Here is a 16,674-nt window from a genome sequence, read left to right as displayed (position 1 = left end):
TAAGAATGGATGTGCCCATAAAAAGAAAGAAACAATTAATTTCCTCTTTCAGAGGCTTTAATATTCCCTTTCTCTTCCTCACCATCTGCCTTAATGAAATACATGTCAAAGTTCACCCAAGAGCTGATTCTGTTTGACTTGAGCTGTATTGTGCCCCTAGTTCCTGATGATTTCCTTCCATCAGATTTACAATACATTGGCATTTCTGAAATATATTTCTCAAGATACTTGGGGGGAAATAGAATTTCTCCATGGTAAAATAAACTTGGGAAATAATTCATGCCATATTCCCTTCTAAGGCAGCCTCAATAGATGTTAGCTAAAGAATCTCTGTGTGTGTGTGTGTGTGTGTGTGTGTGTGTGTGCATGTGTGACCTGTGAACGTCCTGCAGCTTTCTGCAGAACACTCTGTGCCTCTATGAAATTGGTGTCCTGCTCTGATCTCAACCATTTTTTCTCCTGGTTTTTAGTGTGCACTTTCTATGGAAGCCTAGAGATTTCAACAACATTTATCCTGTCTTCTTTGAATCTGGTTTGTTTTCCCTATTCAGTCTTGGGTCCTGTTTTCATTATTGTTTTAGAATTTTTATTGGGGTATAGTTGATGTACAATAATGTATTACTTTCAGGTGTACAGCAAAGTGAATCAGTTGTACATATACATATATCCACTCTTTTTTAGATTCTTTTCCCACATAAGCCATTACAGAGTATTGTATAGAGTTCCCTGTGCTATACAATAGGTCCTTATTAGTTATCTATTTTATATTTTTCCTGGAGAATTCAACTATTTCTGGTCTGGAAACCCTGCTTAAAATGCAAACTTGTCCTTGCCTCAGTAACTTAGTACTTTCGGGATGAGGACAGTACCTAATCATTCTGTGCATGTGTGTGTATACAGACATATTCAGATACAGATGTATATATAGATATTTTGCTTCCATTCTATTAATGTTTCCACAACTCTAAGCCCTCAAGTGTCTTGTGCCTTGACCAAAGTGAGACTTGGATTCTTGAATTCATGTCTTACTCCTCACTCTTTCATTATTCTACTCCTGCTGCAGGTTGGTTTCTAGAAATTACAGAGGGCTTTGTTGGCAGAGTAACTTGCTACCTTAGTACTTAGTATCTCTCTCAGCCATTCAGGTGAAGTGGTCCCTAGACCCTTGCTCTCTGTTGGGCCACTGTATTATTCTCAGTTCTCTGCTCTCTCATCTTCTTTGTTAAGAGAGACCAAACCGAGAGCTTAGTGTTAATTGGTGTTTTGTGTATATTAAAATGAAAACTTTGCTACAGAAGTTTTGCTTAAGAAGTCTGCACCCTATTCATAGATCCCTTTAGTTGCTCCCCTGACCCCCAGTGGGAGGAAGTGGTGCTTGTTTTATCACAGAAGTGTTTCATATTTTTTATGGTTATAGATGTTGATTTTAAGTCATTTATGAGGATCAGATAAAGACATGGTTCCCCAGTTGTTATTTTCCAAGTGTTTTCATGCCATTGCTATATTTATTTTTAGAAACACAGCATTGGCACTATTAATATCCTCACTTAAAGATGGAGAAATTGAGGCAAAAAGGTTAAATGCTTGTCAAAATGAAGGATATATTCCCTTGTGAACAGTGGAAATATCTCCATTAGGTCAGGCTATTAAGTGCATGGTTTAAAGGCATTTTTCAAAGGGTCAGAGGTAGCAAAGTTGGTAAGAGCACGGAGCATGGGGTTAGAGAGATCAGGGCCTTAATTCTGGTTCTGTATGTATTTGAGCAAATATTTAATTGTTCAGGACCTGCTGCGTAGGCTGTAAAATGAGGTAGTAATACTTCTAACACAGGATGTTCAAAATATATATATAGAATGTGGCTGAACTCTGACTTGTGTTAGTTTACCGTAACTGTGAAGTGCTTTAGTGGATATTAAATACACCTATACTCTTATTTTTAAAAGGAAAGAATGCCTACTGCCTTTCTGAAGAGGCTCAGAGCTGTCAAAGTAGAGTGTAGAGGGAGAATTCAAAATCAGTATTGAACTCCGCGTGTTTAAATGAGAGTCATGCCAGTTCGTTGCCTAGCAACCCGGGTATTTGTCCTTGCCGCCCTGTGGGGAGCCGCAGGGCAATTTAGCACAGGGCAGACTGAAAAGATTGCTTAGTGCAATGCAGCAGCCACTGTAAGGGAAACGTGTTTCTACGCAACCCTACAAATAATCAATGAGTTCATCTCAGTGCTGGCTTACTCTGGTTTCAAAACTCCAGCCAATGTTTCTCAAAGTGTGGTTCACTAACTACATGCATCAGGGTTACACAGCTACAGTGGGGTGGTTAGGGAGAAGACTGAGACAAGTGTTCCTTCCAGAGGGCAGCTCTAGCAAAGCACACATGGGCAGTCGGCATCATGCTTAAGAGGCCAGGGGCCAGATGGCAGGGGTTGGAATGCCGGACCTGTCTATTCCCAGCTGTATGAGGCTGGACACGTTCCTTAATTTTTCTGTGAAAGTTTCATCATCGTTAAAAGGTAATGATGATGATAATGACGAAACGTATGTTTGTAACTACTGCAAGCAAAGGGCTGAGAAGCGTATCTGGCACAGAGTTAAGGAGTCAATAAAGATCAGCGGCTATTAGCTGTTGAGGTCAAGACTTTTTGCCAGCATAATTCTCTGGGGTCATTTCTCAGTCTTAACCCAGCTCTCTGGTGACCCCTTTCTTTCTATCTACTGTCTCCAGGCTCGACTATTCATGTTCCATTATCATCATGTAATGTTTGTCTTCTTTCTGTCCTAAGGCACAAGTTTCACTTTATCTCCATCCTTAAAAACAAGTACAACTATGGGAATTTCCACAGGGTTTTCACGGCTAGTGATCCAGAAAAATTAGCAGGGAATAAAAGAGTTTCTTCCCAGGCTTTCTCCACTTTCTTTTTTTTTTTTTTCTACTTTAGATCCACACAGTTGGGAAAAATATGGTAAGAAGATTCATTCATGTTGCCAAGTCAGAGGCTCTGCCCTGAGATTTGGAATCTAAAAGTTTGGCAGTTACCTGGCATCTAAGGTAAAAGGCATTCCACCTGACTTCTCCTTAGAGAAGTTCTTAAGAGAATCGAGAAGCAGAGGGTGGAAGTGAGTAAAGGAGGAATAATCCCAGCTGCAAGTAGTTGAAAGGAAATTAATATAGGAACAAAGGTGAAGGTGAAAATTCCTCCCCAGGAGAAATAGCAAGACAAAGGCATATTTTGTGGCCAACCTGTTCTCAGCTGAAGTGGACATTCTTAGAGAACTACAGAAATAAAGGGATCGATTTGGCCATTTAAAGTCATGGTGCAGAAGCTCATGAAAGTACAAACAAAACTAAAGGCCTCTAAGAACTCTAGAATATCCTTGGAAGTCTCCAGGGTTGTACTGACCTAGTTTTCAGGCCATCCTTTCCCCAGGGAAAGGAGCTAAACTTGACACCTTGGTTGGATCCAGAGAATGGGGTGTGGTTTCTGATTAGGTCCTGGGATTTGGTCTTTGAGTTGATTGGTCCTACCCCGAAGGCTTACCAGGCAATAAAATGAGCAGTGTTAAGAGGCAAAAAAGCTGAAGTAGGCTGGCAACCAAATCCAAGGCCTCGAAAGCCTCAGGTACTAGAGACCCACAGGGGAGAGCTAAGAAACCCTGGTTCGTGTGAGAGCAATTTTCCACAGCCTAAAGGAGAGAGACTGCAGAAAATCTGGAACACACAAATACTCTATATACCCAAAAAGAGGTGCAAGGACCAAGAAAGGAAAGTCCCTAAAATCTTGGAAATGTTTATAAGTCTATTCAAATTATACTATATTACAAATGATTAAGAATGGATTATGTCAGAGGAACCTAATTGGCTTCTATGATGCACAGAGAAGCCCAGCAGATAGAATCATAAAGCAAAACACATATGAGATTTTGATCGCTCCATATGATATTTTCATTATCAAACTAAAATAATAATAATAATAATAAAAGAATCTGATGAAGTCTCTAAGGTGACTACCTAATGACTTGAAGAATAAAGTTGGATTTTAACTTTTGGAGACAATTTTAGGAAATAGATTCGAGTTGCTTCCAATTCTGGCAGCATTTTTAGATATATTCTAAGTAATTTTTTTTCAAAATACTTTTTAGTTACAGAAATTTGTTTGTAACATCACAACATACAGAATATATACATTGAAAATCAACTTCTACCTCCTTCCTATAATCCCAAACTTGTGAGGCAACCAATGTTATGAGTTTAATGTGCATTTTTTAATACTTTTTCTAGGCTTATATAACATATTTACATATTCACATATTTTTTTAAACTCTCCAATGATATACTGTGTATTCTGCAACTTACTTTCTTCTCTTAACAGCGTATCATGGGCATTCCAGTTAATACACTTAAATGTATGTAATTTTTATCGGTTAGTTATTATTATAAAATATAGATGTGCCAAAATATATTCAACCCCACCCTTATCAACTGATGTTACAAATTGTCTGGTGCTGCAATACTCATGCTTGTAATTGTATTTTTATGCTCTAGTGTTTGTTTTTCTAATATTCATGTTGCATACTTATATGTATGACTTTAAAAAGATACATTTGAATATCTCAAAAGGCTATAGACATGTGAGAATTACAAACACTGTGTTATAGTGTTTATTTCCCTATATTCTTACTCTCACTAAATGATATTCAACTTAAATTTTTCTTCATTCAGATATTATACATCATTTTTGTTTTAATTTGTATTTTTATGATTACAAGTGTAGCTGGGCAATTTTTTTTTGAGTTTTTTTTAAAATTAATTAATTTATTTTTGGCTGCGTTGGGTCTTCGTTGCTGCGTGTGGGCTTTCTCTAGTTGCAGAAAGGGGGGGCTACTCTGCATTGCAGTGCACGGGCTTCTCATTGCGGTGGCTTCTCTTGTTGCGGAGCACGGGTTCTAGGCATGAGAGCTTCAGTAGCTGTGGCACACGGGCTTCAGTAGTTGCAGCACGTGGGCTCAGTAGTTGTGGCTCACGGGCTCTAGAGCGCAGGCTCAGTAGTTGCGGCGCACAGGCTCCATGGCATGTGGAATCTTTCTGGACCAGCGCTCGACCCTTGTCCCTTGCATTGGCAGGTGGATTCTTAACCACTGCGCCACCAGGGAAGCCCCGTAGCTGGGCAATTTTGTACACCTCTTGGCCAACTTAGTCTGGAACTCCTGCTCTTTTTGAACTTCCTGCTCCTATCTTTTTGCTCATATTTTCTTGGGTTATTTACTTTTTTCTTATTAACTTGTAGAATTTTGAGTATTAGGAATGTGTGTGGGGCGGTGTGGCAAAAGAACATGAGTTGCAAATGAGTTCACTAAGTATTTTCTTTTGGCTTGATTTACGGTTCCATTCATCATAAAAATTTAAGACTTTTGTTAAATGTGTTCATTTTTCCATAACGTTCCACTAAAATATGTTTTCCTATGCTTTTATAACTTTCGTTTCTAAAATTAAGATTTTAAAAATTCATCTGGAATTAATTTTTACATGTACTGTGAGATACAACTCTAACTTTATTTTTGTCCAAAATGGATAGCCAAGTGGTATTTGTTGAATTGTCTACCCTTCCCCAGAGAATTTGAAGTGCCATATTTACCATTTATTAAGTAACCATATGCACTTGGAACTGTTTCTAGATATTCTGTTTCATTTCACTGGCCTATTTTTTTTAATTTCAGAAGACAGGAAAAGATGGAGTATGTCTCTATTTTTTAGAGCTAACTTTCCTCTAATACCAACGGAAAAAAGAAAACTAGAGCCAAATTTCACTCATGAATATAAATGCAAAAATTTGAAAAAAATTAGCAATTCTGATGTAGTAAAATATTAAGGTAATAGTACAACTTGAACAAGAAAGTTTATACCAGAAACACAAGTATGCATTCATAGGACAGCAACCTATTAATTTTATTACAGTGATAAATTCAAGAAAAAAGCTATTATGTCAATAGGCTGAATATGAATTTCACAACATAGGGTAGCCAGTCTTTATAAGCACTGTGGAGACCAAGAAAGGCCCTTCTAAAACATGATAAAGACCAAGAAAGACCCTTCTTAGACAGTTCTTTTGTACTTGAAACTGTCATAAAACACCAAATCAAGAATAAGACAGTATGCCTGATGTTAGCATTATTATTCAATATTGTTTTAGAGTTATTAGATAATAAAATAAGATAAAAATCAAAGAAACAATATACTTATTAGAAAAAATAAATATAAAAATTTTTTGCAGATGATGTGACTACACACCTAAAAATTAAAAAAAACAAACTATTAGGATCAGAGAGTTTAGTAAGCTAGTTATCCATATTTGAAAATCAATAGCTTTTAAAAAATATCAGCAATGAACAGTAAGGAAAGGAAATGGGTTTTAAAAACTCTACTCATGCTTGCAACAAAACTATAAAATACATAGAAATAAACTTAACAACAAAGTTAAAGATCTTTATGAAGAAAGTGCAATATTTTAGTAAAGAACACATAAAAAGACCTAGTTAAATATTCCCTGTTAGGAATTCAATATCATAAACATTTCAAATCTTACCTAAGTCAACACATATTTCCTGCAGGACTTTTGCAGACCTGGTCTCAATGATTCTGATTTGCTTGTGTAGAAAATGATTTACCAACTCTTTTTTTTTTTTTCTTTTTTTAAACAGTGATGCCCTACTAGATATTAAGACTTCCTCTAAGGCGACTGTAAACAAAATATTATGGTACTGACGTAACATTTTTATCAGTAAATGTGAAAACAGTATACTCAGATATCCTGATGTTATCTGAATTTGCACTTTTTTCTTTTTTTTAACCTTCTTAGGAGGTGGTGTAATTCAATGTGAACTTTGAGAAAATAAATATGAAATGATAGAATTGGGAAAAAAAAGGCAAATCTATGGCAAAGATGATCTGGATTGAATAGTCCAAAATAAAATATGTATGATTAATCAGATTAGGATCAGTATGTACACTAATAAGGCTAGCTTCTACTCGTACAAGTATGTTTAAGAGCTGAGAAAGGGTTTCGCTATTTTATGTAGCTTCATTTAAATCCTAATTGGGATACCCTACTTTCTCAGGATTAAAGACTGCATTTAGATCCCACTACTTTCAGTCTGACCTGTGCTGGGCTAAATGGTATCATTGCATGTTCTGTAAAGGAAGGACTGACTTCGTTTATTCATTCAATGGACATCTACTAAGTAGCTGTTAAGTGTGGGCCTAATCCCTGCCCCAAAGCCACCTGCAGTCTGGTTAGAAGAAGTAGCAGTTTTATAGGCCTCTCCTACACCAACTAAATGCAAGTAGATGCTACACCAACTAAATGCAAGTAGATGCTACACCAACAGGCTTTTATCAGTCCCTTTAAGCTGTCCACATGGTTTTCCTTGAAAGAAATATCTCTCTCAAAATAGAAACTCTGTTATCCAAAATTCTCACATACTATGGCCTTTCCTACAACTCAATCTAAACAAGGAAAATAAAATTAAATCTTTTTGTTAAGAATACTCAAATAAGGATTAATCTCCAAAATATACAAGCAGCTCATGCAGCTCAATATCAAAAAAACAAACAACCTAATCCAAAAATGGGCAAAAGACCTAAATAGACATTTCTCCAAAGAAGATATACAGATTGCCAACAAACACATGAAAGGATGCTCAACATCACTAATCATTAGAGAAATGCAAATCAAAACTACAATGAGGTATCACCTCACATCAGTCAGAATGGCCATCATCAAAAAATCTACAAATAATAAATGCTGGAGAGGGTGTGGAGAAAAAGGAACTCTCTTGCACTGTTGGTGGGAATGTAAATTAATATAGCCACTATGGAGAACAGTATGGAGGTTCCTTAAAATCTAAAACTAGAATTACCATATGACCCAGCAATCCCACTACTGGGCATGTACCCTGAGAAAACCATAATTCAAAAAGAGTCATGTACCGCAATGTTCATTGCAGCACTATTTACAATAGCCAGGACATGGAAGCAACCTAAGTATCCATCGACAGATGAGTGGATAAAGAAGATGTGGCACATATATACAATGGAGTATTACTCAGCCATAAAAAGAAACGAAATTGAGTTATTTGTAGTGAGGTGGATGGACCTAGATTCTGTCATACGGAGTGAAGTAAGTCAGAAAGAGAAAAACAAATACTGTATGCTAACACATATATATGGGACCTAAAAAAAAAATGGTTCTCATGAACCTAGGGCCATGACAGGAATAAAGACGCAGACGTAGAGAATGGACTTGAGGACACGGGGAGGGGGAAGGGTAAGCTGGGACGAAGTGAGAGAGTAGCATTGACATATATACACTATCACATATAAAATAAATAGCTAATGGGAAGCAGCTGCATAGCACAGGGAGATCAACTCGGTGCTTTGTGACCACCTAGAGGGGTGGGATAGGGAGGGTGGGAGGGAGACACAAGAGGGAGGGGATATGGGGATATATGTATACGTATAGCTGATTCACTTTATTATACAGCAGAAACTAACACAACATTGTAAAGCAATTATACTCCAAAAAAGATGTTAAAAAAAAAAAAAGAACTACATGGGGGGAAGCAAAGCTTTATAAAATAAAGGATTGGAAGCATTGCATTTACCTCTCTCACCAGTAAATTTTCTGCTTTGTGCTCTGCATCTTCGGGTACTGTTGAGTACAACGTTCGTATGTCCCAAGAAACTGTGGCGGTCTGAGAGGAACAAGGAAAGGAAATTAAGCCTTCCAACTTAAAGCACTGAGCAGACCACTATACCAAAGGCACAATAAAGAAGTGTATGAGATCTTAGCATTTAAGGATAAGAGAAGACAGAGAAACTTCCATAGTTCTTACCAATTTAATCTCTAGGAGGGAAGATTCAAACCTCTTTGGATTACCACCACTGGCATTACAGTTAGTCCCCTCTGCTCCATGGTTTCAGTTACACATGGTTAACCAGGGTCGAAAAATATTAAGTGGAAACTTCCAGAAATAAACAATTCATAAGTTTGAAATTGTGTGCTGTTCTGAGTAGCATGATGATATCTCGAGCCGTCACAATCTGTCGTCTGTCCCCACCATGCCATCTCATCGACATCTTCAGGGCTCCATGATCCAGGATGACCCTCCTTCTGAAGTATTGTCAGAAAGCTAATAAATAGTAGCCTAACACTATGTCACTACATCGTTCAACTCACTTCATCTCATCACCTAGGCGTTTATCATCTCACATCATCACAGGAAGAAAGGTGAGTACAGTATAATAAGATATTGTGATACAGAAAGAGACCACATTCACGTCATTTTTATTACAGTATATTGTTATAATTGTTCTATTTTATTATTAGTTATCATTGTTAATCTTTTACTCTGCCTAATTTATAAATTAAACTTTATCATATGTATGTGCGTATAAGAAAAAACAGTATGTATAGATAGAGTTTGGTACTATCTGAAGTTTCAGGCATCCACTGGGGATCTTGGAATGTATCCCCAGTGTATAAGGGAGGATTACAATACGGTATTGCAATTACTGTTTTATCTGTGAAGCTCATAATTTTAAGCTGTTTCCTTCCCTGCAGAACACAAAAATTTGGGCATCTGTATATTTTGACTAGTTTATTTATATTGGTATCTTTTTTGTTCTTAATGCTATTGATAAAATAATTTGAAATGAAACCTACTAAATCTGCATTATTTTAATCCTACTGTAAATAATCTCTTGAATATCCAACAGGGTAAATTTAGCCCCTTTCAGAAGCCCTGTGTGTGTGTGTGTGTGTGTGTGTGTGTGTGTGTGTGTAGCCACAATTACGGTGGGAGAGAAGAAAGGGTATTCAGTAAATCTGGACCTTGAAGAAAGTAAGTCATGTTTTTAGTGTCTTTATTTTCACTGAAATAAATAAAACATTTTCAACTTCAATGCTAAACAAACAATTTTTTATTAAATGAATATACATTTACTAAAAATATGAAGAATCTCTTAATAGAAGACATTTAAAACAGAATTCATAGATTGTTTCCCCTGTATATATCTTATGGGATGCCATACAATGGTAGCTTTCCATTACCAGACACCAGCTTCCTTTAGTCTGTACTCCTTGGCGATTACAAGGATGCTGGGATGATAGGTCTGTTAACATACATGGTACCGACAGTTGGGATCTTTTATTTTGTACATCCCCAAACCCACAAATGATTCATCAGCCTTTCTAAAGCACAAAATAAGGTTCATTTGAACTGTTCTAGATGAAGGGCATTTTTTTCTAGACCAATTATTAAAACAGATGAGAGTCTTAAAACCCATCCTTACTTTTGGGAAGGAGAGGGGTCCAGGGAATTTAGTCTTCTGAGGTCACAGCCGCAGCTGCAAGCTCTGCCACCAAGGGCAGCATCGTTCTTTTTCTTCCAATCCTAGCCTCATATTTTCTTCAAATCCCTTTTTTCCTTCACTCTTGATATAAGCTCCTCGTGGGAAAGAAATTTGGTCTGTTTTGTTCACCGCTATAACCTCAGCGCCTGGTTGGGTGCTCAGTACTTACTTGTTGAGTGTGTTGAATGTGTGTGAGTACGTAAATGTGCATTCCGTGTATGCATGTGGTGTGTGGGTGGTGTGCGTCTGTGTGAGCTTGTGTGGTTGCACGTAGCGTGTACGTATGTCTGTGTGAATGTGTGTGTGTGGTGTGTGCCTGGTGTGTGAGTGTGATTATGCAGGAAGGTATGCTGTACTTGATAGCGTGTGTCTGTCATGTGTGGGTGGGTGTGGTGTGTGCGTGTATCTGTGTGTGTGGGCGTGCACGCATGTACGTGCATATTGGGAAGATGGGATTTGGACACTGAAACAGGAAGAATGTCATGTGACTCTAACAGGATCAGAGGACAAAAATAATGATCAGAGGACAAAAAAATAATGAGAAAACTATAATCAAGATACATTATATGGCAAAAATAAACGCTCATCTTGAAACACAGATATGGAGCCCCTCGGTCAGTGCATCTGCCCCAGGATTTGACTGCAGTTTGTGTGAAGAGAGTTTGGAAGTGCTCGGAGGACAAGGCTGTCGATTCAAGCCAAGTACAGATACACGCACAGGGAACCATTACCTCCCACGTGAAGCGTGTTGGGGCCAATTTAGGATGCATTATTATCTAGAGTTTACATTTTTGATTCCTTTTGAATTTCCTTTTGCTAGTTGCATCTTTTATGTTATTCACTCTGTTAGAAGATAAACAGTAAATAAACTCTATTGAAAGGTTGGAGTAGAAGATGAAAATCCATGCCTAAATTGAGCTTTGGGGATTATTGCTGGATTTCAATTATCTGGGGATAACTTATTTCCTGTTTGGACAGATAATTTGCAGACACACAGTGTAACTTGATGCGTTTCCAGGGAACATTACATGTTGTGATCTACTGGCAAGATTAAGGATTTTTTTCCTCCAATTGAAAAAATTTTCTATATTTCAGTCATTTTATAATAAAATTTTTATATAAAAAAGCAAAAGATTCCTCTTTTTCATTATCCACCACAGTTTCTTACTGATTTCTTGCCTTTAAAAAAATAATAGCTGCTCTAAAATACTCTAAGTCTGATGGAGAGTAAAGGGGCCCAAAGTTTAGTTTCCTGTTTAGTTATAAACCTATTGTCCCACTAAGATCAGTACTCTATGGTATAGTTCAATAGAGTGAATACTGAGCTGGTTTAGGAAGCTTTTTTTTTTTTTTTTCTAAATGGTAGGTTTCTGGAAGGTGGGCTCAGGTTTCCAGTAATAATAATTACATGACTACTTGATTTGTGATGCCATAGAGTAAAGATTAGGGCCCCCAATACACAGGCTAATGCTCATATTCAATGTATGAGATTGGAAGTTCCTTCAATTTGGGGTAATAAAAATTAATCATAGGTACAATGGTTATGTGTGATTCCTGATGACCTCTAGTTATGAGATGATGTTGATTCTTTGCTAAATAAGGCAGCTGGGGCTGAATCACCCTCATGTAACCACGTGATAAATCTGAAACAATATTTTACAACATGCACATCTAATACCTTGCAGAGTACACAAATACAAGAAAAGGAATACATGTATAATAACATGCTATTAACCTCAGTTATAGTTTGTCATAATGCTGGAGAACTTGCTTGAAAAAGCAGAAGGCCTCCATAAAATTTCAACTTTAAGAACTGTATTGCTTCTACTCATTTTTGATTCCTTTTGTTTTCATTTTTGAATTGAAGTATAGTTGATGTATAATATTACATACGTTACAGGTGTACAGCATAGTGATTCACAATTTTTAAAGGTTCTATTCCATTCACAGTTACTACAAAATACTGGCTATATTCCCCGTGTTGTACTATACACATCCTTGTAGCTTATTTATTTTATACATAACAGTCTGTACCTCTTCACCCCCTATCCCCATCTTGCTCATTTTAAATTTCTTTCATGTATCTCTGCTGAAGCAAAAATAAATCGATCAAATAAGACAAAAAGTATACAGAGCCATATTTGGTAAGTAAGGGAATTAACATGGTTACAAATAATTTCTTTTCTGAGAATTAGATGCTTTCAGACCACTACAAATTGCCTTGGCCACAACAGACTTCCTGTTCTCTTTAATAAACCCTCTGGTCGACGATCAGTAGAGCTCAGTAGCATGAGACGGATCCGAGACTGCACTGGAACACAGCCAAGCTCCTCGTCGGGTGGGAGAGTCTTATAAGGGCCTATTGTCCAGAGATTAGGCATTTGGAAATAAAAACTGTCCTTTTATTTATGAAGTGAGGCATGCAGGCCTGTGTTTGTAGTTTCAGGTCCATGACATTCAGACATCCTCCACGGCAGCTCTGACACTTTCTGATTCTTTCTACTCTGCAGTGGGTAGTCTTTGGTGCTTGGTCACAGCTACCATTCTGCTGGCTAAAATGACTACAGAAGACTTCATTCCAAGCACATAGGGGCCATTTCTCAGTTGGCCAAAGGCCACTGTCCAAGTCTAAAAAAGAAGTTGCTTTTCCTATGTTGGAGCTGAGCAAAGCTCCCTCTGACGGTATTGTGGATCCCAGCTGCTCAAAAAAAAGGACAAAAATGATGGTGTTTAGAGTAACCCATCAGTCTGAGCTTGAGAAACCAACAAGCCTCACAATAAGGACTATTAACTAACACTTTGTGGTCAATTCCAACGTAAGCGTGTGTTTAAAAGTAATCTTCGCCTAAATTTCTCAAATTAAAACACTGATATTGTTTTCTATCCTAGTAGAGCAGACACTTATGCTACATTTGTTGCTTGAAAAACATTTTTTACCCCATTCAGAGGAGTATTGTGATTTTATTTTTTTTACGTACATGAGAATTCACATGAATACTTTCATCGTGCTTTAAGGGGAAGGTCCTTCTTGTTTTGCTGAAGTTAAACTGTATGGGACGTGCACGAATAGCGAGCAGTCGCCCATAACTGGACCCTGGTCATCATCCAGCCAAGTCAAGCACGGAGATTCATCCATCATAGTATTTAAGTATATAATTAGGGAACTTTGGAGACCTGTTTCAAGACATTTTAGTCTTGGACAGGCAAACCACTGAGCAAGTCACTTCCCTTCTTTTTTCTGTGCTTCATTTTCCAGGCTCCAAAATGTGTCTCACCTCCTCCATGGCAGTAAGGATGAAACGTTTTACATATGGAAAAATGTGAGTATTAATAGAACACACTGTTCCAACAGCAGAAATATACTTATTGCACCAGGGCCTCCCCTTGGCAAGGACTCAGAGGCTGTGGTCTAAGCTCATTCTCCAAGGAGGTACGGCAAAGAAGCCTGCTCCGTGTGAGGCCTGCAGATATGGCCCCACGAGGAGCAACAGGCCTAAGACGTGAGCCAACCCACCGCAGCCAAGCCGCCAGGGCACCTTTTCATGTGGCTGCTTGCATTCTTTCTTCCGTGCTGGGCTCACTCCTGCACATACCTTGCCCGTGCTCCTCTTCCTCTCAGAAAATCCTTTTCATTCTTTGTTCTTTCCTAATCTCAGGTTTGACAAAGATGCCACCTTCTTTTGAAAATCTTCTCTAATTCATCCAACATACATCTTCTCTTCTCAGAACTATATCATTTACTGTCTGTATTACCCATGAAGTCTGCAGCTTAACTGTAGAATATTGTAGACCCAAAAGCTCTGCAAGTGATTAATTCAGCCAGTCATTTTACGTGTGTGTACTTTTGTATGTAAGCAAGCCACATTAAATCTGCTTTGGTGATAAAATATAACTATAAATGAAATGTTTTGCCATGTTTTTTATTGTGTCTCTGGTATACTTTGTTATCCCTTTTAAAGAATGAAGTACTTGAATGCAGACATGTGTTTTTATGATTTTTTTGGTATCCTGTCTCTGGCCACCTACACGATCCCTATCTTAATGCCTAGAACAATCCTTTTTTAAAAAAATAGCACTGTTATTGAAATATAATTGACATGCCATCAAATTCACCCTTTTAAAGTGAGTTCAGTGGTTTTAAGTCTATGCACAGGACTATGCAATCACCATCACTATTTAATTTTAGAACATCTTCATCACCCCCAAAAGAAACCCCCTATCCACTAGCAGTTACTTCCCTTTCTCCTTTCTCCCCAGCCCTAGGCAACTTGAATCAGCTTTCTGTCTCTATGGATCTGCCTATTGTGAACATTTCACGTAAATGGAATCATACCATGGGTACTCTTTGGGGACTGGCCTCTTTCACTTAGCATAATGTTTTCAAGGTTCACCCATGTTGTCAGTACTTCATTCCTTTTTTAAAAATTTTATTTATTTATTTATTTATTTATGGCTGTGTTGGGTCTTCGTTTCTGTGCGAGGGCTTTCTCTAGTTGCGGCAAGTGGGGGCCACTCTTCATCGTGGTGCCCGGGCCTCTCACTATCGCGGCCTCTCTTGTTGCGGAGCACAGGCTCCAGACGCGCAGGCTCAGTAGTTGTGGCGCACGGGCCTAGTTGCTCTGCGGCATGTGGGATCTTCCCAGACCGGGGCACGAACCCGTGTCCCCTGCATTGGCAGGCAGATTCTCAACCACCGAGCCACCAGGGAAGCCCAGTACTTCATTCCTTTTTATGGCTGAATAATATTCCACTGTATGGATATACCATATTTGTTTATCCACTCTTCAGTTGTGGACATTTGGGTTGTTTCCACTTTGGGTTATGAATAATGAGGCTATGAATATTCACATAGAAGTCTTAATGTGGACATATATTCCTAGCACAATCAAGTCCAGAGCAGTCTCCACATATCCTTACTGAATTAAAGTAAGCTCTCTAGAATCCCTTCTCTGCAATATTGTAATGGTACCACTCACTGTGGGATGCAGCGAGTTAATATTTTCCCCAAGTCATGCACCTTATTTTTCTAAGAAGCAGCTGGCTCAGAGCACACTGTTTAGACAGAAACTCCAATAGCAAAAGTCAAGGTGCTTATGTTTGATTTCTGTCGTCACAGTTACTCTACATCCTTGAACATGAGCCTTTCCAAATCTCAGCTTCATTAGCTTGTAAACGAGAGGAATATTATAACTAAGAATAACCTAGTTTGAGAAAGACTCTTACTTAGCTTTTAAATTGCAATCACAGCGTTCTTGCATGAACACCAAGAGCCATTTAAAGTCTGCTTTTCAGGCTAAGAAGCCAAGGATTAAAAAGAGGTTGACATTCTTATAAAATGTTAGGCTGTGTCTCAGTAAGAGATGCAAGAAGAAAAAAATAAACGATCACGGCCTTTCTGCTTTTCCATTTAAAACATATTAAGGTCTTTCTGCTTCCTCTCACAAAATGACCCATGTGGTTGAGCCTGGAAGTCCCCACATACCAGTTGCTTTTTATAGCTAAAAACATGCTATGAAGGAATAAATGTTAAGAAAGCACAGCTCACGAAGCCTTGTTAATAAGCCATGAAAATTGCAGGATGCATTGGAGAGTACTGAGACTCTACTTCTGAGCTACTGACATGAAGAAAGGATTTGAGAAGATTATGTTAACTCTCTCGACAGGCTATTTCAGACGTGCAATGTAGACCTTTGACTTTGAAGATGCCACTGACCAGCGTTGAAAGTCTAACCTTTCAAGCGGAAGTACTGTTTCTTGTTCATGTTGGTGTCCTTGCTGTCTACAGCAAGTAGCTCACAGAAGGTGGGCCAGGAAACTGAGTGGAAATAGAGCAGTTTGACAGGGGTGGGCAGTATGGAAATACAGGTGATCAGGTGGCCTTTCCACAGTGTCAGTATTGCTTTTGGACCTCTGAACTTTCTTCTTTAAGGTTTTTACATCTCCCAGAAATGATCCACTTCAGACTTTCTGTATCTTTCTCTCACCAAGAAACTCATTTCTGCCTTTCTCACTTTTTTGTTCTGCTATTTTGTATCAGTTTCTCCTTCTACTGAAACACTCCCCGATATGATTCACTGTGTCCTTGAAACTGTTTTTTTTTAAATAGATATTTATTGGAGTATAATTGCTTCACAATACTGTGTTAGTTTCTGTTGCACAGCAAAGCGAATCAGCCATCATCCCCTCGCTGGTGAACCTCCCTCCCATCCTCCCTATCCCACCCCTCTAGGTCATCGCAAAGCACCGAGCTGCTCTCCCTGTGCAAACTGT

General features: G+C 38.3%; 1 protein-coding gene across 10 annotated transcripts in view; it reads right to left on the bottom strand.

Moving 5' to 3' along the window:
• The window catches only part of DOCK10 (dedicator of cytokinesis 10), a 299,794-nt gene that overhangs the window by 151,208 nt on the left and 131,912 nt on the right, over positions 1-16,674 (bottom strand). For all 10 annotated transcript variants that reach the window (XR_014245733.1, XM_082395837.1, XM_082395839.1 and 7 more), the window contains one exon: positions 8,655-8,744. Coding sequence is in view for 9 of the 10 variants with exons in the window: in XM_082395837.1 (XP_082251963.1) it covers positions 8,655-8,744 (90 nt within the window). In the remaining variant the exon portion in view is untranslated. The remainder of the gene's footprint in view (positions 1-8,654; positions 8,745-16,674) is intronic.

This window comes from Balaenoptera borealis (genome assembly GCF_965194805.1).
Source record: "Balaenoptera borealis genome assembly, chromosome: 6".
NCBI classification, from domain to species: domain Eukaryota; kingdom Metazoa; phylum Chordata; class Mammalia; order Artiodactyla; family Balaenopteridae; genus Balaenoptera; species Balaenoptera borealis.
The sequence above is the reverse complement of the archived record's forward strand: the minus strand, read 5'-3'. Positions and strand labels throughout refer to the sequence as shown.